A 21,787-nucleotide genomic window follows, 5' to 3' on the forward strand; every position below is an offset into this window, starting at 1 on the left:
ACAGCACAAGCTCGTGTTTCCTCGTTTGTAATCACATGGAACTGAGTAGTGGTTTAACCCTTTAGGTCTGACATCCACACCCCACCCTGCCGTTGTCTCCACTGACCTGCTTCCTTCATTTTGTTGCCCCCCCACGCATTTGAGTGTGGGATGTTTGTAGTAAAGCAAGAGTCCTCGAGTATCTTAGTGCTGTTTTACGGTGCTCAGTCAGCAATGATAAGTGTTCTGACGTGTATTTGACACATGTCATGTGACACATGAACATGTATTTCCTGTAGCTTTTAGAAGTCAGAGTTGTGGGGTGCTTGGGTGGCTCAGTTGGTTAAGCATCAGACTTTGGCTCAGGTCATGATCTTGCAGTTTATGAGTTCGAGCCCCACGTCGGGCTCTGTGCTGACAGCTCAGAGCCTGGAGCCTGCTTGGGATTCTGTGTCTCCCTCTCTCTCTCTGCCCCTCTCCTCTTCACTCTCTTTCTCTCTGTCTCTCAAAAATGAATAAACTTAAAAAATTATAAGTCAGAGTTGAGACTAGAAGCCACAACCCCTGATCTCATTCATTGGTCTTTTCCCTATTGTACACATTTCACTTTTTCTCTTCTAGTCCCTGTGTGAGGGGATGCGGATTTTGGGTTGTGTGAAAGAGGTTAATGAACTGGAACTGGTGGTGAGTCTCCCCAATGGCCTCAAGGGCTTTGTGCAAGTGACTGAAATCTGTGATGCTTACACCAAAAAGCTGAATGAGCAGGTGGCTCAAGAAGAACCTCTGAAGGTAAGGGAGACCTGAATGTACTCAATAACTGGAACTAAATGGTGCTTAGGTAGATGTTAAATTACAACTTTGTTAAATGCTGAGAAGCCCAGGTGCAAGGTGCCATGAGAGTTTATAATAGGGGATTTTAATTTTAATTTTTTTTTTTTTTTAATAAGGAGATTTTGACTTAGCCTAGGGAGCCTGGGAGACTTCCCTGGGGAAGGAATGCTTGAGCTGAGATCTGAAGGATGAGGGTATACCAGGTAAATAAAGAAAGGAGTTCAGGCAGAAGGAGCTGAGAGAAGGCTAGTGTGGCTACGGCAGGCATAGAAAGCAAGGGAAAGTGGCGTGGGATGGGGCAGGAGAGCTAGCTGGAGGCTAGGTCATGTTAAGGATTAGTTTTTAATTCTAGAACCAGCGGGAAGCCCTTGAAACATTCGTACGTAGACAACACAGAGAATAGATTGAAGAGGCATGTGTAGTTGCCCAGAGACCAGGTAGGAGGTTACTGTAGTAGTCCACCTGATGGCAGGTTGCATTCAGGGTTTCCTGCGGCCTGAGGAGGAAAAGTCCATGGGCACTGATGGGTTTGATATGGGGGATGAGTCCTGGGTTTCTGTTGTACCTGACTTGATGGTCAGCCTTGCCATCCTGAGATAGAAACCCTGAGAGAGGACCTGGATTGGGAGAGATGATGATGATTTTATTTTTTTTGCTGTGTTGAGTTTGAGGAATGGTGGAGACATCCAGTAGACAGGTGATTCCAGAGCTCTGACAGGTCTGGGCTAGAAATGTGCATGTGTGACTGCTCTGTGTAGGTGGTGACTGAAGCTAAGAAGAGGGAAGGGGGTGCCTAGAAGGAGTGAATAGAGTGAGAAGAGACCGAAAAACTGACCCTCGAGTAAATACTGATCGTCGAGGAAGATTGACCCTGAAGTATTTTAACGTCTTGAGTAGGAGAGTCGCTGTTGGAAGAAGGAGGGGCCAGAGGGATAGTAAAGAAAACCAGCACATGAAGGGCTTGGAAGCCAGGGAGGAAATGTTCAAAAAAGGAAGGAGAGGCGCTAGTGTTAAATGCTTTTTAAAGGTCACATATAAGAAGGACTGGAGAACAGATTTGGATTTAGTGACATGGAGGTCACTGGTGATTTTATTGGGAGATAAAGTGGTGTGTGAGGGGTGGAACATAGAGGCAGTGACCTGAAGGGAGCAGGAGGTGAAGAAACGGAGATGGTGAATACAGACAACTCTTGACAAGTCATTTACATCTGCCTGTTCTGGGGAGATACGGAGGCTTCATACTGAAAGTGAAGACTGACTTGGCCATAGATCCCTTTTCCTTTATGGGCAAGTGGTTACCCTCTTCATCCGCCTTTTGGGCTCTTTGGGGTCTGAGGATGAGAAACCACCGAGCCAAGGTTGGGCAGTGATATATTGGTCCAGGGGAGGGGTATGTATCAGAATTTTCTCATTTGTATTGTGCAGGACCTGGCCCACTTGCCTGAACTCTTCTCACCTGGGATGCTGGTGAGGTGTGTGGTGAGCAGTGTGGGCTTCACAGAAAGGGGCAAAAAGAGTGTCAAGCTATCTCTGAACCCCAAAAATGTCAACGAAGTGTTATCTGCTGAGGCCCTGAAGCCTGGCATGGTATGTATCAGGTCAAGGAAGAGGAGCAGACCATGTGCCTTTTTCCTGGCCTGCCTCCTGGGGAGTATCTAGGTGACCTTTGACTTTCAGCTTAGACACAGGGGTGGGTTTTTTCCTGAGAAGGACAGTCTCTAGGGTGCTTGGGTACTTAGTGGAAATTGAAGGCTTGAACGTAATCACACTACCTTGGAGGGGAGAAAGGGAAGGTTCATTGGTGGCCAAATTAAAAAAAAAAAAGTCTTCAAGGAGGCTTAGCAGGAGTGAGGAGTTCCACAAAGTGCCTTGCTTACCAAGACTTGTTCTTTACAGATTTTTTTTTTTTCAGAGGCTATCTGGCATCTGTAGGGAACGCTTGAGGACTGCTCTCCGAGAGCAGGAGACAGGTAGTCAGGGCAATTAGTCTGTCAGCTGTACTAATGAGGAGCTCGCTATTGAGTCTCCCAGTCCTGTGGAGATTCAGGAGAAATTAGCTCCAAGTGTCAATGTCCAATAGGTGTAAAACATGCTCGAATAAACTACACTCATCTAAGTGCTCTTGTAATTGAAAGGAAGGAGATCAATATGATCTTTTAACCTTTAGGTAGAAGCAGTCAGTTTGGGACAGACCTGAAAGCTGGGTAGAAAGGGAAATGAAAATAACCCAAGGTGCAGGAAATTGACAAGCATCAAGAGCCTGCTGTTTGGCAGGCGCTGTTTTAGACATTTTATCTTAAATTCTCATAGCAGCCCTGTGAGGCAGATAGGTATACCTTTGTGCATTTGAGAAATGGACTCGGGTTTGTGACTTGCCAAAGACAAAATGGCTAGTAAGAGCCAGATTGGAACTTCACAGTGCTCCTGATGAAATGTGCAGGAGGTTGGCAAGATTTTTCTCTTTTTTCGAAGTCTTGGAGGCACTTAGAAAAGACATGATGACTGCTAGAAGAGTAGTTCTGGATTAGTCATGGCTCTGGGAGTGACCTTGCAAGGCCATCTGGTTTATTCCTCTTTGTGTAACATAATGGTCTTTCTTATCTTTTGGAAATTCTTCGGGGGAGAAACCCCTCTTTGTCATTCCCCACCTGTTTATAACACTCTTCACTGACTGGAAACCATAAGATCCCTCAAGGCAATGGAGAATTAAAGTTGATGTCTTTCCCTTCTCTATCCTCTAGTGGGATTGAAATTTACAGTTACAAGTTATTGGGAGGGGGAGTGGGAGAGGATTACGGATGATATGTCAAGATCGATGATGGGAACATTCATGTTTGGTAGGAGATGTTTGCTGTGTATCCCATTACCTTTGACTTTTGAACTCTGGGGAATGCTTTCTCTTCCAGCTGCTCACAGGCACTGTGTCCAGCCTGGAAGACCACGGCTACCTAGTGGACATTGGTGTTGGTGGGGCCAGAGCTTTCCTGCCACTGCAGAAAGCCAAGGAATATATCCGACAGAAGAACAAAGGTGAGGGGAAAAAGAGGGGCAGGTACATGGTAGTGAGGTGGTACGTGTAGGGATTATGTTTAAATGCTGTTTGGTGAGTAAAATGACAGAATGGTGACCCCAAAAGCTGTTTGGCTTTGCTAAAATCAGTGTTAATCCCAGCTGATAGAAAAGGGAAGATGTGTGAAGAGTCAGGGAGTGACAGGGTTTAGATCCAATGGACCAGTTTTGCTTTTTCTCACCTAGAAGGTTTCCCTGAAATTTGAGCCCCCAGGGCCTCTGAGCCAGCACTCTTCCTGCCTTGTTGAGATTTTCATATTTTTAAGTGGTGTTGATTCCAGATCAGTCAGGGTCACTTTATTCCCCTCTTGTAGTTGGTCACTGAGAGATTGGGAACATGGGTATTACATGGTAACTAGGCAGGTAAACCATGGATCTTTTCAGGTATTACTTGAACCCAAATTAAGAGCCCTTCTCATGGAGGTATTTTGCCTTTTGGGGCGCTGGGGCTTGCAGGTGCTGAACTGAAGGTGGGTCATTATCTGAACTGCGTTATTGAAGAGGTGAAAGGTAACGGAGGAGTTGTTGGTCTGTCTATTGGTCATTCTGAAGTTTCTACCGCCATTGCTACTGAGGAGCAAAACTGGACCCTTAATAACTTGCTACCAGGACTGGTGGTCAAAGCCCAGGTACAGAAGGTAAGCCATTCATTGTCATTACTATTTTCTAAAATAAAGATAATTTTTACTGAAGTAGTGCTATGCACACAACCTGAAATTGTTCTGTCCAGTAGGGTAGCCATTGGTCGTATGTGGCTTTACACAGTAGAAATGTAGCCAGTGCCACATGTGGAAATGACAGTATTTTACATCTATTGGGTTAAAGTGTTATTAAGATAAATTTCACTTATTTCTTTGTAGTTTTTATTTTTTTTTTAATTTTTTTTTTCAACGTTTTTTATTTATTTTTGGGACAGAGAGAGACAGAGCATGAACGGGGGAGGGGCAGAGAGAGAGGGAGACACAGAATCGGAAACAGGCTCCAGGCTCCGAGCCATCAGCCCAGAGCCTGACGCGGGGCTCGAACTCACGGACCGCGAGATCGTGACCTGGCTGAAGTCGGACGCCTAACCGACTGCGCCACCCAGGCGCCCCTCTTTGTAGTTTTTAAAATGTGATTGTTAGAGAACTTAAAGGTATAGACTTACATATGGACCATGTTTGTTTTGAGCAGTGCTGATTGGAAAGGTCAAATAGTATTAAAATACTTTTATTTATCTTTTTTTTTTTAAAGCGCTACACTTTTTAAAAAAATTTTTTTTTTCACGTTTATTTATTTTTGAGACAGAGAGAGACAGAGCATGAATGGGGGAGGGGCAGAGAGAGAGGGAGACACAGAATTGGAAGCAGGCTCCAGGCTCTGAGCCGTCAGCCCAGAGCCCGACGCGGGGCTCGAACTCACGGACCGTGAGATCGTGACCTGAGCCGAAGTCGGACGCTTAACCGACTGAGCCACCCAGGCGCCCCAAGCGCTACACTCTTTTAATTTTATTTTTGTAATGTTTTTATTTGTTTTTGAGAGAGCACAAGTCAGGGAGGGGCAGAGAGAGAGGGAGACACAGAATCTGAAGCAGGTTCCAGGCTCTGAGCTGTCAGTACAGAATCTGACGCGGGGGTCAAACTCAGGAATTGTGAGATCATGACCTGAGCTCAAGTCAGACGCTTAACTGACTGAGCCACCCAGGCACCCCATAAAATACTTTTTTTTTTTTTTTTACATGTTTACTTATTTTTGAGAGAGAGCAAGAGAGAGATTATGCATGAACAGGGGAGAGGCAGAGAGAGGAGGGGGGAGAGAGAATCCTAAGTAGGCTCCACGCTCTCAGTGCAGAGCCCAATGCAGGGCTTGATCTCATGAACTGTGAGATCATAGTTGGAGCCAAAATCAATAGTCAAACACTTAACCGACTGAGCCACCAAGGTGTCCCTAGGCATTGAGTTTTAAGTTCTTACTGTGGTAGATGATGATTTGGCTCTCTCAATTTTTCCCTTCCCTTCCTCCAACCCCCTAACAGTATTTTAAATTTTGGTTAAATCATTAATCAGTGTTTGATGTACATATTATTTAGTGCTGAGCCAGGTAACATACTATGACTATTTCTTGAACAGCTTTTTTCCTGGGAGCTGATTATCAGCTTTGTTTTTGTCATTTGCCAAATTCTCTTCCCACCTATCACTGTTTCATAATACTGTATATCCTGCATTTTCCTTATATTACAATTTTCCATAAAGATTTTTCCTTTAGATAATCTCTTAGTTGCTGTTGTTGTTGTTGTTGTTTTTAAACCTAGGGCCCTTTTTCCTGTTATCCTCCTCCAGGCTAGACTGGTTGCCCTGGTAGGAACCCTGCAGAACCGATATCCTAAGACTTACCTTCTTGGTCATCCTGCTCCTTCCCCTCTTTCTCCTATATTGGAGTCTTTGATTCAATATATTCTTCTTTTTTGGTTTACTTGCTCATTTTAGCATGACACATTCTCCAGAAGCATCATTGGAAAGGTACATGGGAGGTTGATTTCCTGACCTAGTGTGTTGGATCCCCAGGACCACTCCCAGGTTCACTGATGCACTGGAAACACTTACGGGACTCTGCATATGGTGATACTCATCACTATGATTTATTATGATGAAAGGAGGCAAAGCAAAATCAGCCAAGGGAAAAGGCACTGGAAGCCAAGCTCCTCTCCCAGTGGAGTCACAGAGTAGAAAAATGTCCTTATTCTACACTCACATGTGATTGGTAGTAAAGCTGAGATTAGCATCCTTTTGTCAAAAATAACTTGAGGAATTTGAAGACCTTGTTCCCATTGTCATCTGGCCTCTGTTGCTCTTAAAAAGTCTGATGTTACTTTGATTTCTTTTCCTTGTAAGTATTTTTTATTTTTGGAAGAATTTAAAGATTTTATCTTTATCCCTTTTATTTTAAAATGTCATGGTGATTTGTTTTTGTGTGGATCTGTCTCCATTTATTTGTCCTACAATTCAGAAATGCAGATCTTTAAATTCTGAGAAAATTTCTTGTATTTACTGGTTTTTTTTTCTTTATTCATATTGACATGTAATTCACATATAGGAAGAGCCATCCTTTAAAAAATGTATAATTTAGTGACTTTTTTTAGTGTATTCACAAAGATGTGCAGCTATCACCACTATTTATTTTTTAATTTTTTTTATATATAACGTCAAATTGGTTTCCATACAATACCCAATGCTCATCCTATCACCACTGTTAAATTCCAGAACATTTGCATCACCACTGTAAAGAAACCCTGTACCCATTAGTGGTCAATCTCCATCCCTGTCTCTCTCAAGCCTCTGGCTCTGCTTTTTGTCTCTAGATTTGTCTCTTGGGGGTATTTCATATAAATGGAATCCTATAATATGTGACCTTCTGTGTCTGGTTTCTTTCACTTGGCATGATGTTTTCATGGTTTCAGGGTTCATGTGTGTTGTAGCAAGTATCAGTGATTCATCCCTTTCTGTGGCTAAATAATATTCTACACTATGGATATGACAGATTGTGTTTTTCCATTCATTAGTCGGTGGCCATTTGGGTTGTTTCCACTTTGGGATGTTTTGAGTAATACTGCTGTGAAATTCATGTTTAAGTTTTTGTGTGGATGTCAATTTTCATTTCTCTTAGGCCTATGGTTGGGAATAGAATTGCTGGGTCATATGGTAACTGACTTTTTAGAGGAACAGCCAAAGGGACGGCACCGGTTTACACTCCTACCTGCAATGAAAGGTTTCAGTTTCTCCAAATTTTCACAAACATTTGTTTTTTATTTTTATTATACCTGTCCTCATGGGTGGGAAGTGGCATCTCCTTATGATTGGGGTTTACATTTCTCTAACGATTAGTAACGTTGAGCATCTTTTCATGCACTGGTTGTATTCTGGCCATTTGTATATCTTCTTTGGAGAAATATCTGTTCAAAAGTCTTTTGCCTATTTTAAAATTAGGTTGTCTTCTTATTTATTAAGTTGTAAGATTTCTTTGTATATTCTGGATACTAGCCCCTTATCAGACTTTTTTAAAAAGATTTAATTTTTTTAATTTTTTAATGTTTGTTTATTTTTGAGAGAGAGTGAGCCGAGGAGGGGCAGAGAGAGAAGGAGAGAGAGAATCCCAAGCAGGCTCCATGCAGTCAGTGCAGAGTCCAGGTTCGGTCTTAGTCCCACGAACCATGAGGTCATGACCCAAGCCAAATCAAGATTCGGATGCTTAACCAGCTGAGCCACCCAGGCATCCCCCACTTCCCTACTTTTTTTTAAGTATAATTTCCTCGGGGCGCCTGGGTGGCTCAGCCGGTTGAGCGTCCAGCTTCAGCTCGGGTCATGATCTCACGGTCTGTGAGTTCGGGCCCCGAGTCGGGCTCTGTGCTGACAGCTCAGAGCCTGGAGCCTGCTTCCGATTCTGTGTGTCCCTCTCTCTCTGACCCTCCCCCATTCATGCTCTGTCTCTCTCTGTCTCAAGAATAAATAAACATTAAAAAAATTAAAAAAAAAAAAAAGTATAATTTCCTCTTCTTTCTCTTAAACTCCTGATAGAATGGTGTTGGACTTAATTATCAGTTTTCTAATTTTCTTATGTTTTTTCTCTCCTTTGTTTTGACATGTGCATGTATTTATCTAGATCCTACCTTCTGGGAGAGTCCCTCAACTTTAATTTTATCTCCTCTACTGAATTTGTGTTTTGACTGCCATCTTATCATTGAGGTGGTATAAAATGTGGTGTGCCTGGTTGGGTGGGACTTGTTGACTGGCTGAATTCAGTGTCAGGAGGATCAGGAGCTAGCAGACTTTGAGCAAGCTCCAGATGTCACGGTTACAAGTCTTCTCTGGCATGTCAGATTTTTCTGGAAAGGATCTATTAATCTCTCCTCAGGAGGGTAATATCTTGGCTGCCTGAGAGATAGGTGGGAGAGGGGCTGGATGTCTCCATGTCTATATCTGTATGATGTTCAGAATTTTTCTTAATCTGCATTTTCAGAGTTTGCACTCCTCTGTCTTTTCAGTCTCATACAGGTTTCCTGTGGAGGCGGGAGAGGCACAGGCCCTATGGTGTGAGGAGAGGACCTGGAGATCTAACTTAGTTTCCCTGGTTTCAGTCATCTGCCTCACTGCTTTCTTTTGAGGTGCTTGTCACCTCTAACTACTTAGCTTTTGGGGGGCTCTGTAGGATGAATCAGCGTGGTCAGTATCTCCCTTTTGCATGCATTTGGGTTTTGCCTTCTGAGTCTGGGCAAATCACCAAGTTAGCAACGATTTGTCCACGTTGTCAGGCTGACGGTTCCCTGAGGGTCTTTGTGCAAATTGTCCTCCGTTCCATATGGAAATCCCGAGGACTGGAGGATTGATGTCCCCTCAGGTTTGAGGGGAGGTGAGCTTACTGAATAAAGAAACAGCCAGAGCCAGGAGTTGCCCTGCCACTTAATTTTATAAGTAGAAAGATTGTCAAGGGTTAGCTGGGGGAGGAGAAATACACAGTGGTCATGGAAAATGTAGCATTGAGTGTTTCATCTGCACAACGTCTCTTACATTCTTGGCTTCTTCTGTTTGTTTTCAGGTGACTCCACATGGCCTTATATTGAACTTCCTCTCATACTTCACTGGCCTGGTTGACTTTATGCACTTGGATCCCAAGAAAGCTGGAACATACTTCTCAAACCAAGCAGTAAGAAATGTTTTCTTGATTCCATTTGTGTCCCAAACAGCTGTCCAGTGTTGCAGTTAGCTATGGGCCGGTCCTAGGGCTGCGTGTGTACGGGTATTAGAGGCGGCGAGGGGAAGGAAAGGTGTTTTGGAAGGACCACAGGAAGCCACCGTAGTTATTTCTGTGGACTGAGATGAGAAATGGAGTCTGTGAAAAAGAAGGCAACTTGTAGTTTGCATTTATTACTCTTTTAGGTAGTTTGATTTTAGGGGGTGAGTAGTGGATCTTTTGCTCTTACCATTTAGTGTTTAAGAAGAATATTTAATGTAAAAGAACAAAATCTATATTTAAATAGAAAAATGTGTTTAAAAGTGCTGTGAGGAGAATAGAGCAGAACCAACTTTGAAAAGCAATTTTTTTTTTTTTTTTGAGAGAGAGTGCTCAAGCGGGGGGAGAGGAGCAGAGAGAGAGACAGACAGACAGACAGACAGAGAGTGAGAGGGAGGGGGCCAAAAGAGAGAGAGCACTCTTGAGCAGGCTCCACACTCAGGGCAGAGCTGATGTGGGGCTTGATTCCACGACCCTGGAATCATGACCTGAGCTGAAATCAAGAGTCAGATGCTCAACTGACTGGGCCATTCAGGTGCCCCTGAAAATATTTTTTAATAGTACACTTACTTAAAATATTGGAAGATTTACAGTCAGGTGTTAATGATTAACTCTGGGTGGTTTTTTTCTACCCTTATCTAAATATCTAAATTTTTTACAATGAACATGGATATTTGGGAAGAAAATCCCAATATATGTTATTCAGAGTTTTAAAAAGAATTCTGAAATGATTCTTTCCTTTTTTGTTTTTAACAGTAACATTGCTGTTGGGTTCTGTAGAGACACATTTTTTTTGAATCTTTTTTTTTGTTAATGTTTAATTTTTGATAGAGTGTGTGTGCTAGCTGGGGAGGAGTAGGGAAAGAGGGGGACAGAGGATCTGAAGTGGGCTCTGCGCTGACAGCAGAGAGCCTAACGTGGGGCCTGAACTCACAAACTGTGAGATCATGACTTGAGCGAAAGTTGGATGCTTAACCGACTGAGCCACCCAGGTGCCCCTATATAGACGTATTTTTTAACTAAACTGGTTTTCCCACCACATATTGGTAAACGTTTTTCTAATAATTTTTTCTCTTTATAATCGTATTTGTAAACAAAGTGCAGGCGTTTTGTGTGCTATAGCCTTGTGCTCAGAGCAGGCTGTTTCTGGTATATTTCAGATGAGCCTCTGATACAGTGATGCCAGTACATGGCTTCTGCTGCATATGTATTATTAGCCTCATGGTATTGAGGGGACCCTAATATGTTTTGCTGACCTTGAGTAAGCATTGATTTAGTTGGATATAGTCCTTCTGGGACATTTTGTTGGATGTTTCCACATGCTGCTTGATCGCACAAGCTGATAGGAGTACTTCTATCCATAACCTGGTCAGCACATGTTGAGTCTTGGCCTTTGAAGGTCTGCTTTGGGTGTGTTATATTCTGTGTGCCTCCTGCTCATTATGCTCTTTCCCTTATGTAGGTAAGGGCCTGTGTTCTCTGTGTCCATCCTCGGACCAGGGCTGTGAGGCTGAGCCTGCGCCCCATCTTCCTGCAGCCTGGGCGCTCACTCACCCGGCTCTCCTGCCAGCACCTGGGAGCGGTGCTGGAGGACGTTCCTGTCCAGAGCTTTTCCAGCAAGGCTGGGGCCACCTTCAGGCTGAAGGATGGGGCTCTGGCCTATGCCCGGGTGAGGAGGCTCTTTGTTTCACCAGGATTTACCCCTAGAAGGACTTTGGGGATATGTGGGTCCTTGTTTGTTTCCTTCATCCTTTGTATTAGTTTCCTGTTTTTGAATATTCCCAAGTGCGGTGGACTCTATTTAGGGATTAGAACAATGTTCTGTTAGAATTCTTCAGGATTAATTTGACTTATTTTGATACCTGGTTGATGGTAGGTACAAGAGTGTGTTAAGATCTATACCAGAGCTTGGCAAAGTTTTTTTAAAGGGCTAGATAGTAAATATTTCAGGTTTGTGGGCCATATGATCTCTGTCCTCACTACTCAACTCTGTTGTTAAAGCCAAAAGCAGCCATAGACAGTATGTAAATGAAAGGGCATGGCTGTGGTCAATAAAATTTTTATTTACAAAAATAGGCACTGACTTGTGAACTATAGTGTACTGATCCATGATCTAGACTGTTCTCTGACCTTATAGAGAGTCTATGATAGTAAAGAACAGTGTTTTAGTTAGAAGAATTATTTTAACAGGCAATCAGACTACTGTTTTTATGGTATGTGATAAATGTGTTGAGTTATGTCACGTGCTTCCATACCTGATTGCCTCAGATCTACAGTCTCTGGCTTGTCCTTAATCACTTGGTACTTTGTAGCTCAGCCATCTCTCTGATTCTAAGAACATCTTCAATGCCGAGGCCTTCAAGCCAGGGAACACCCACAAGTGCAGAATCATCGATTACAGCCAAATGGATGAACTGGCTTTGCTCTCTCTGAGGACGTAAGTCTGTCATCAGTGCATGTGGGGCTGTGGAGATGGGCCCCTCTGTGCGTGCACGTTCACACTTTCTCCTGGCCTGGCTTGGTGAGGGTTCTCTTTCTTGCCAGCATGATTCTGGTAGCCCTGAATTTTAGGTAGCCTCTGCCCTGGTTTATGTGATCTTGTATTTTCTTTTTGTTCTAGATCTGTTATTGAAGCTCAGTACCTTAGGTACCATGACATCAAACCTGGGGCATTGGTAAAGGTAAGACTCAAGCACATAATTAGATACCCTTCCACCTTCAGACATTCTTTAGTTCACAGGTTAACTGTTAGCTTATTAGTTGTCATGTGAACACATTTAAAGTCACCTTCCTTCTCTCTACCTGTTAACTGGCATTTCTTTTTCTTCCCTGGAGTAACTTGTAATTAATTTCAAGGTAAGGTCTTAATAGCATCACCCAGCTACACAGAGGCAGTAGATCATAAATCCTGGGGTTTGATGGTGTTTATTAGACCAGGTCAAAAGTTAATTTTGTGATAGTTGAGCTCCTGTGATGTTAGTAAGTCACTTGCAGTTGCCTCTCCTGTCTAACCATTTAGCCCCAGTTGAGCAGATCTCCTTTATATGTAGAGTTCATTCCTTAGGAGACATAGATCTCTCCTTCAGACAATGTGCTTGTGAGGTAGGCCGAAAGAACACGCTCCCACAAAAAGATGTGAAGATTCCCATGAATCAACCATACTGCCTTCAGATCAGTGTGGGGTACATGCTTTACCCCATGACATCTGGAAAAACGGGCACAGTTAGTCTGGAAAGGTGGGCTTTGAAAGAGATGTGACATGCTTTGTTGTAAGAGGTGGAAGAAAAACCATTCTTGAGGCATGATGACTTCTTTTCTTTGGACTCCCTAGGGCACGGTGCTGACCATAAAGCCATATGGGATGCTGGTGAAAGTGGGCGAACAAATCAGGGGCCTGGTACCTCCCATACACCTGGCCGACATCCTGATAAAGAATCCAGAGAAGAAATACCACATTGGGGATGAGGTCAAGTGCCGGGTGAGCTTCTTGAAGGGTCTCCTTGGGGTTTTGGCCAGATGGGAAGAGAGCATTGCTTTTCAGCTGAAGTTTCTGCCTTTTTCCACAGAGTGACCATCTAATATCTGTGGTGCTGTGCCTGGCATTGGGAAGAGAAAAGTGTGTCTCTGCCCTTGAGAATTGTGTAATATAATTGAGAGTTAAAATATTCATACATGAAAAGAGCAGGCTGTTGTGCGACCTTTTGTCACATGGTTTGGTACAGGCTGTGTCCTATGATCGTATCTCAAAGGGGAGGTGACAGTGGGCTGGGCCAGCAAGAATCATTGATGATGTCAATAGCAACTACAGTGTAACATGTATTTTGTATCAGTTGCTATGCTAGGCTCATGACATACTTTATGTCATTGAATCCTGAAAACAACCGTATAAAGTAAGTACTGTTATCCTCATTTTGCGGGTGTGGAAGTGAAAGCTTAGGAAAGTGAAATTTCTTGCCCGAAGTCACAGAGTTAATAAATGGCAGAACCGGTTTTCAAATTCAGGTCTCTATGACAATAATGTCTTCTAGATTTCTGGCAGAGGTGGTACTTGAACTGGAAAGGATTTGAGGAGGAGCAAGCGATGTGTGTCAGGCCCAGAAATAGACAAGCTAAGTTGCCAAAATATGAGTGGTTTATAACAAAGTCTTGAATCCCAAGAGAGGCTTTGCAGAGTTGCGAAGGTTACATGTGGTTAGCAGTGGCTAGCATAGGGCCTGGTTTGTGCAGCCAGTCACAATGTTAGATGTTCTTCCTCTCATTTTGTTTCATTATTGAGTCAAAATAGGTATTGATCACCCATTGGTGCAAGATTGTACAATAGTGGAGTCAGGAGGTTAGAAGTAGAGGAATTTCTCTGCCCTTTAGGAGATAACCTGAGGGATGAGAGATGGTTGGATCTCTCGGCCTTAATTTATAACACAGTACTGAGCTGGTAAATTGGTTTGATGGTTCATTCTGTTATGTGGGAGGAAGTACATTTGAAATAGGTGAATCCTCCCTAGATTGTCGTCCCAGCAGGGAGCAGGGAGGATTTGCCTCTGACAATACTCAGAGGCAAAGAGATAGCAGGTTCTCAAGCACTGACCATGGCCTTTGGGTTCAGAGTTTGCAGAGACTAGTCCAGTGGCTCTCTTGATAATGGGTAACTTGATGACGACTAGTATCCTTGCCTAGGTTTTGCTTTGTGATCCTGAAGCCAAGAAGTTGATGATGACCCTGAAGAAAACCCTGATTGAGTCCAAACTGCCTGCCATTACCTGCTATGCCGATGCCAAGCCTGGTCTGCAGACACACGGCTTCATCCTCAGAGTCAAGGACTATGGCTGCATTGTGAAGTTCTACAATGATGTGCAGGGTCTAGTGCCCAAGCATGAGCTCAGTGCCGAGTATGTCCCTGACCCAGAGAGGGTCTTTTACACCGGCCAGGTAACCTTTCCTTCAATAGGGCCTTATCCTTGGTGACCCCATGAACACAGATTTGAAGGAGTTGTAGGAGGACTACTTTTTAAGGGATAAGGAATGAGCATGTGGGGCAGTGGGCTTGAGCCAGCTGAGTGGAGGAGCTGTAGAACAGAGCTGACAGAACCCTTCAAGGGGGTTCTGCAGAAGCTAGCAAACTAATGGACCTCAAGCCCACAACCTGATAGAAAATAGTCTTTACCTACAACATACCAGTGTCCCTTACATCAGAAGTTGCTCTGAGGCCACTGTCACCACAAGGTGGCAGTGCCAAGGAACTTGTGAGTCAGGGTTTATCTAGGAAAAATAATTGTTTAAAGCTCAGGGTTGTACCAGAAATTTATTCATGTCTTCCTTTCACCCAAAAGGCTGATTTGAGATTCTGTGTAGCTTTCAGTACATTTCTTTCCACTGCCTCTGATCTAATCCAAAGTCTTGGTGTATCTCACTCTGCAGTGCTCACTGAGGGCAGCTCTCTCTAGGGCTTCATAGGCTTGCTGGGAAGAGTTCACCAGGCAAGTGTGGTTTCTCACCAGGTGGTGAAGGTTGCGGTGCTGAACTGTGAGCCATCTAAAGAGAGGATGCTCTTGTCCTTCAAGCTGCTGGGTGATCCAAAGAGAGAGCATACGGGACACAGTCAGAAGAAAAGAAGAGCTGTTAGTGTTGGACAGGTACCTGGACTTCTCCAGACAAGCTATTTTAGTTTACACTGGCAGAAAGCAGGGTGCCACTGACACGTGGGGCACTGGGATCCATGGAGGGAAAGATAAAGGCAGCTAGATAAGATTCTGGGGCTAGAGGGGCGCCTGGGTAGCTCAGTCAAGCATCTGACTCTTTATTTTGGCTCAGATCGTGATCTCACAGTTCATGGGATCGAGCCCCACGTTGGGCTCTGCGCTGACAGCATGGAGCCTGCTTGGGATTCTTTCTCTCCCTCTCTCTATTCTCCTCCCTCTCTTACTCTCTCCCTGAAAATAAAAATAAACAAACATTAAAAAAAAAAAAAAAGATTCTGGGGGTAGAGAGAACTGAAGATCTTGAGACAGGGTTCTTTCTGTGTGTCAGAGCAAATGGAAGCTGTCCAGGAAAACGCGATTGTGGTCTGGCTTTTCAGCAGTGTACTGCTGTCCTCTTTCCTTTTTCCTCTCTGGTCTCTAGGACCAGCCTGTGAGACTGTCTTTCCCCTTGGGAGAAAAGTGACATGAGTGTGCAAGTGGGTCCTGGGGTGTATGGGTGTATGTGCGTGTGCGTACCTGCAGGGTCTTTGGGGGCAGCGGTGTGGAAGAAAGCTGCTTCTCTGATCTTGACCTCTCCATATCCCTGGTGCTGGAACTTGATACCTCTGATGTCTGCCTGAGCCAGGTGTGGTTGCTGTCTGCTCAAGATAAGTACTATTTTTTGTCTTTCTTTTCCTGAGTAGTTGGTGGATGTAAAGGTTTTAGAGAAGACCAAGGATGGGCTGGAGGTGGCTGTTCTGCCCCACAACGTCCCTGCTTTCCTCCCCATACCTCATCTGTCGGACCATGTCGCCAACGGCCCTCTGTTGTATCACTGGCTCCAGGCTGGCGACATCCTTCACAGAGTCTTGTGTCTGAGCCAGAGTGAGGGACATGTTGTATCCTTTACTGGTATCTGGTGAGCCATGGGCCCTTGGGGGAAGATTCTGGGTCAGGCTCTGCTCTTCATTGGAAACCCCATGGGGAAATGTCAGCCATTTGACTTAAGAAGTACCTCCACAAAACCAGACCAGTGACCAGACCTGGTGGAAAGTAAGAGGATTGAAGTCCTATCAGCAGATGCTGGTCAGTCCAGTCCAGAGGGGGCGGTGTGGCCTGCCAGTCCCAGTGGGATATTTCCAGTAGCACACCTTGCCTTCTCAGACACTCAGCGCCTGCCCCTTGAGCTGAAACAATTCATAAGGTAGGTGCTATCTTCCTCCTCCTGTCCCCCCCCCATATAGGATTCAGCATATTCCCCTTGGTCTTGGTGTGTGCACCTCGAAGGAGGACACTGCCAGAAAAGAGGCAGTAGGATGTTATTTACGCAGAATGTAAAATAAAATCTCCTTAGAGTGCAGATAGGCAGAGGAGGTGAGGTAGGGTTGTGTGAAGACTGTGGAGGATCCTGTCATGGTCCGGCTGCCAAACCACAGGGCTGAGCCGGTCCCTTTTTTTGTCCCTTCCGGTAATCTGGAGATGAATTCATAGGGAGAGGGAGAAAACTGGTTCTGAAACGTGAGTGTGTATCAGAGTCACCTGGAGGGCTTGTTCAGCCAGCTTGCTGGGCTCGCCCCAGAGTTTGTAGGTCTGGGGCAGTGCTTGGGAGTTTGCATTTCTGACAAGTTCTAGGTGATGCTAATGCTGCTGGTCTGCATGCTTAGACCATTGTAGCAACAGAGGATGTAGGGTGGAAAAAGGAAATGGATGGATAAGTTCATCTGCCTCTTCTGGAATGTTCCTTGATGAAGTGCTACCAGCTCCTTTGCAGGAAGCCAGCTTTGGTTTCCACCGTGGAGGGCGGCCAGGATCCTAAGAGCTTCTCAGAAATCCATCCTGGGATGCTGCTCATTGGTTTTGTGAAGAGCATCAAGGACTACGGTGTGTTCGTCCAGTTCCCATCAGGCCTTAGTGGACTGGCCCCCAAAGCTGTGAGTTCAGTTCCATGCCCAAGAGTGTTGGAGGAGAGACATTAGGGTCATGGAACCTGAGGGTGGAAAGGAGCAGGATACCCGAATGCCTTGAAAGATTTTCAGGGGCAAGGCAAAAGGCACCTGCGGGGAATGGGGCTGAGATCTTGCCCAGCCATGTGTGTCCTGGTGCAGGGCTGTGTCCTAGAGGAAAAGGCACCTTCGTTTCTATACTCTGGGTATGTATAGACATGGAAGTTGATTTTCCTGAGCAGCTGAGTACAGGTTTTACAACCTTCTGAGGTTTTTGAGGTGTTATGTTACCAGAACACCCTTGAAATGATCCCCTCCACCATAGTGTCATCAAATTCATAGACTTTTCAGACTGGGAAAAATCTTAGTGACCCATAGTTGAACCCCCTCATGCCTGCTGAATGAACTGAGACCCAGAGTTGGGAGGAATCTTGCCAACGTCACTGCAAGCAAATGGTGTGTTGTTACTCCTGCCACAGATAATTCATAAATACTTCTTCCTTCCCAGAAGTTTGTCTCCCTGATTTTTTTTCCCTGGGCAAATCTTATTTGCAATCCTTGCCAGAGCAATTTTAACAATGGGAGCAGAGGGGAAGCCCCCAGACGCATGTATAGCATGGGGCAGAGGGTTACCATGGGTGTTAGAGACATGGGCAGCTCGTGTTCCTCTGGCTTGCCAGTGATGTGCCTCCTTGGCTGGGTGCCCTCTAGGAGGTTGGGTTGGACAGCCAGGGCCTCATATGGTTTTCTGGAAGAGGGGTAGAGTTGTGCTTAGAGAGGGCTTGGAGGGGGCAGGCGTCCTGGGTCTCATCTCTCCCTCCCACCCCACCCCACATTCTTTTCGGGGGGGGGGCATTAAATGGGTTGTCTTGATAGATACTTGTTTCTTAATTTCTGCCCACTCTTCCCTTTAGATTATGAGTGACAAGTTTGTGACCTCCACAAGTGACCACTTTGTCGAGGGGCAGACGGTGGTTGCAAAGGTGACCAATGTGGACGAGGAGAAGCAGCGCATGCTGTTGTCTCTGCGGCTGTCGGACTGCGGTCTAGGGGACCTGGCTACCACCAGCCTCCTCCTCCTGAGCCAGTGCCTGGAAGAGTGGCAGGGTGTGCGCAGCCTCATGAGCAGCCGAGGTGGGGGCGCGGGGCCTGGGGATGAGGGGCGGGTGAGGGTGTGTGTCACACATCATGCCCATCTGTTCCAATGAGTTGGAATACTCATTGGATACTACATACAATTTGGATAAACTTTTTTTTTCTTTTAGTGGGAGTATAACCTGTATAAAGGGCATAAATCATTTAGGGTACAGTTCAGTGAATGTTTATAAAATGAACATTCCTATTTACCACGCAGATTCAGATAAAGATTCAAGGTCCCCCTTGTGCTCCCTGCCAGACCAAAACCAAAATTTCCCTTAGTTCTATGGCCTCAGGTTTGCGTTTGTTGTGAATCCATTCACCTTTTCCCTTGTTCTTTTATTCAACAAATATCTGGTGAATGATAGAATAGAAGACTTCTAGAAGACTTTATGAGGAATTATTATGCTGATCTTCCTGTTTTGAACCGTGGGTAGGATTGTTGGCACCCTGATGGGATTTGGGAATAAGAAGCTTGAGAGGGTAGATTCTAAACAGAAGCAATGAAAATCCAGAAGTCAAAGGAAAGGGTGTGTGTGTGGTATTTGTTGGCTACTTTCATGAACTGTGGCCAGGTAGGATTGGTAAGAGGCATAGTTCTCTCTGCCTGCGATAGGAGTGTTCATGGGTGTCACATATTTCTACCCAAAGTGACTTTACCTTCACAGTGCTTGCAGTGCTCTGCCGTCCCCAGCATGGCGGCACATTTCCAAAGGAAAAGAATGGTGAGCATTTCTGCTTGTTAATCCCTGTTTCCTTTGGGTCTCTGGCAGACTCTGTGTTGATCCAGACACTGGCTGAGATGATTCCAGGGATGGTCCTTGACCTAGAGGTGCAGGAGGTGTTGGAGGATGGCTCTGTGGTGTTTAGTGAGGGCCCAGTGCCTGGCCTGGTCCTGAGAGCGAGCAGATATCATCGGGCAGGTGAGCACTTCTGTCTCGGCCCTCGTGGTTCTTGGGGGAAATCCTTTGCTCATTGTTCCCTCTCCTGGATACAGAATTTCCAAATACATAGTGTAGATGAGCTGATTCAGTAGAAAATTTTGTCATTCCTGTCGTTTATGAATGAAAATCAGTGCAGTTGACAGCATGTTAAAGGATGTTTAGGTGTGAATCCTTTTATTGTTATAATTGGGTAAGTCTAGATTTTTGTCTGTCAGGGTGCATAAATTAAGGCACACCTGATCCTGAATTATGGGAGCCAGACTTTTGGTTTTCCTAGGCCCTATAGACCCAGAACAGATGCTGTCTTTTCTTTTTTGTGCCTAAGGGCTTGCAAGACTCTTGGGCAGATGCTTCCTTCCCTGCTCCAAGAGGGTGATCACGTTGTGTTTGATTCTTTCTGCACTGCAGGGCAAGAGGTGGAACCTGGGCAGAAAAAGAAGGCTGTAATCTTAAATGTTGATATGTTGAAGTTGGAGGTACATGTTTCCCTTTGCCACGATTTGGTGAATCGAAAAGCTAAAAAGGTAAGCTTGCGGATGACTTCCGTTCCCCTGGTTTCGAAGGCATTGCGGATCTCTTTAGCCCCACACACTTTGCTCAAGGGTTCTAATGCAAATGGCTGTAGATAAGAAGATCATTATGTCTGGCTTTGTCCAGGTCATGGTTATACCTCTTGGTGTGGTTATTAATAGCACTGACTTGCCCTCTGGTTCCAGTGATAAATTATGTGGTCACCCAGTCTTCAGGGCCAGGTAGATCACGTAAACAAGTTTAAGTGGGCACGAGAAGCCCATAGAGGGGCAGAGATGACTTAGACTCGTGGCTAAGCAGGAACATCTGCATCTAGGGTTGCTGCATCTGATTTTTAAGAGAAGGCAGAATTTGATTTTTATTTGAAATAAATGTGGGAAACATTGGAAACTGTGTTTTTTAAAACATATGAACCAAACAGAACATGTCTGTGGGTGCTTCTGACCTCTAGGCTGTTCATCTACACCCTCTCCTGTACACTTTTGTGTGAGAGAAGAATGGGTTTGAGGGAAATCTCAACATTTGTAGTATTTCCCTCTGGATGATATATATATCTGGTCATCATTTAAAGTACTTCTTAAGCATCTAATTGTATAGGGTATGGTAGAGAGAATTACATGCATAATGATTGTTAATGTCTGGTTGCCTATAATTAAGACTTGGGAAAACAGAAATAGAAACAAAGTTAATCCCTCACTAAGTTTTCTAGCAGGTCCCTAATTTATCTAAGTGAAGCTGGTGCATATAAGGGCGTGAGCACAGGTTGGATTTTGGGGAAAGGTAGGCTAAATGCCTTGCACACAATAAGCTCTCAGGAATGCCTCTGGTGAATGGTTGAAAAGGTGAACAAATTGGATGGGATGCTGTGGAATAATGAAAGTCAGGAACACAGCATCTTCAAGCTGGAGAACCATTAGGGGGCACCCGGCTATGCTTAGAATCACCTCAGTAACTTCTCAAATTCTGATTTCACTAGTTCTAGGATAGGACCTAGGAATCTGAATTCAAAACAAAAGCTAAGTCCCCAGGATTCTGATTTAGTGCCTTGAGTTTAGTCAGGCCACCTCAGTAACAGGAGGGGAGGCTAGGTCAAGGAAGTGAAAGCTAGTTTGTTACAACTTGCACTAGGCCTGGCTCCCCTGGGATCAAGAGGGCTTCCCCAGCCCCGCACTACCCAGTGAGTGATGACTGAGCACTTGTGCCCCGTAAGAAGCAGGGATGGTGGTTTTTTTCTGTTTTCCAGCTGAAGAAAGGCAGTGAGCACCAGGCGATCGTGCAGCACTTGGAGGAGTCCTTTGCTGTCGCCTCCTTGGTAGAGACTGGCCACCTGGCAGCCTTCTCCCTGACCTCTCACCTCAATGACACCTTCCGCTTTGACTCAGAGAAGTTGCAGGTGGGACAGGGTGTCTCCCTAACCCTCAAGACCACAGAACCAGGAGTGACTGGTTTTCTTTTGGCTGTTGAGGGGCCAGCTACTAAGAGGACTGTGAGACAGACCCGGAAGGACTCTGAGACAGTCGATGAAGACGAGGAAGCAGATCCAGCTCTGGTGGTGGGTGCTGTGAAGAAGCACACCTTGTCCATTGGGGACATGGTCACAGGGACTGTCAAGTCCATTAAACCCACTCATGTGGTTGTGACCCTGGAAGACGGCATCATTGGCTGTATTCATGCCTCCCACATTCTAGATGATGTTCCAGTGGGCACATCTCCTACTGCCAAGCTGAAAGTTGGGAAGACGGTCACTGCCCGAGTGATTGGTGGGCGAGACATGAAAACATTCAAGTATGGAGGCTTTGGGGGATGGGCTGTCTTTGAGGGGAGACTGTTGTAATTGTGGGCACTGAGCAGGTTCCAAAAAGTTGTGCATGGATCAGACTTTCTTCTAATTTTTTTTTTTTTTTTTTTTTTTTTT

At 44.9% G+C, this 21,787-nt stretch overlaps 1 protein-coding gene across 2 annotated transcripts in view; it reads left to right on the forward strand.

The window, feature by feature from the left end:
- The window catches only part of PDCD11 (programmed cell death 11), a 43,960-nt gene that overhangs the window by 4,323 nt on the left and 17,850 nt on the right, over positions 1 to 21,787 (forward strand). For both annotated transcript variants that reach the window (XM_049645654.1, XM_049645655.1), the window contains exons 4-20: positions 601 to 768; positions 2,236 to 2,397; positions 3,717 to 3,840; positions 4,336 to 4,517; positions 9,448 to 9,555; positions 11,105 to 11,311; positions 11,955 to 12,079; positions 12,263 to 12,323; positions 12,974 to 13,120; positions 14,317 to 14,568; positions 15,138 to 15,272; positions 16,022 to 16,216; positions 17,078 to 17,248; positions 18,175 to 18,394; positions 19,171 to 19,320; positions 19,750 to 19,865; positions 21,116 to 21,657. In XM_049645654.1, coding sequence (XP_049501611.1) covers positions 601 to 768; positions 2,236 to 2,397; positions 3,717 to 3,840; positions 4,336 to 4,517; positions 9,448 to 9,555; positions 11,105 to 11,311; positions 11,955 to 12,079; positions 12,263 to 12,323; positions 12,974 to 13,120; positions 14,317 to 14,568; positions 15,138 to 15,272; positions 16,022 to 16,216; positions 17,078 to 17,248; positions 18,175 to 18,394; positions 19,171 to 19,320; positions 19,750 to 19,865; positions 21,116 to 21,657 — 3,065 coding nt within the window. The remainder of the gene's footprint in view (positions 1 to 600; positions 769 to 2,235; positions 2,398 to 3,716; positions 3,841 to 4,335; positions 4,518 to 9,447; positions 9,556 to 11,104; positions 11,312 to 11,954; positions 12,080 to 12,262; positions 12,324 to 12,973; positions 13,121 to 14,316; positions 14,569 to 15,137; positions 15,273 to 16,021; positions 16,217 to 17,077; positions 17,249 to 18,174; positions 18,395 to 19,170; positions 19,321 to 19,749; positions 19,866 to 21,115; positions 21,658 to 21,787) is intronic.

This window comes from Panthera uncia, chromosome D2 (genome assembly GCF_023721935.1).
Source record: "Panthera uncia isolate 11264 chromosome D2, Puncia_PCG_1.0, whole genome shotgun sequence".
Lineage (NCBI taxonomy): Eukaryota > Metazoa > Chordata > Mammalia > Carnivora > Felidae > Panthera > Panthera uncia.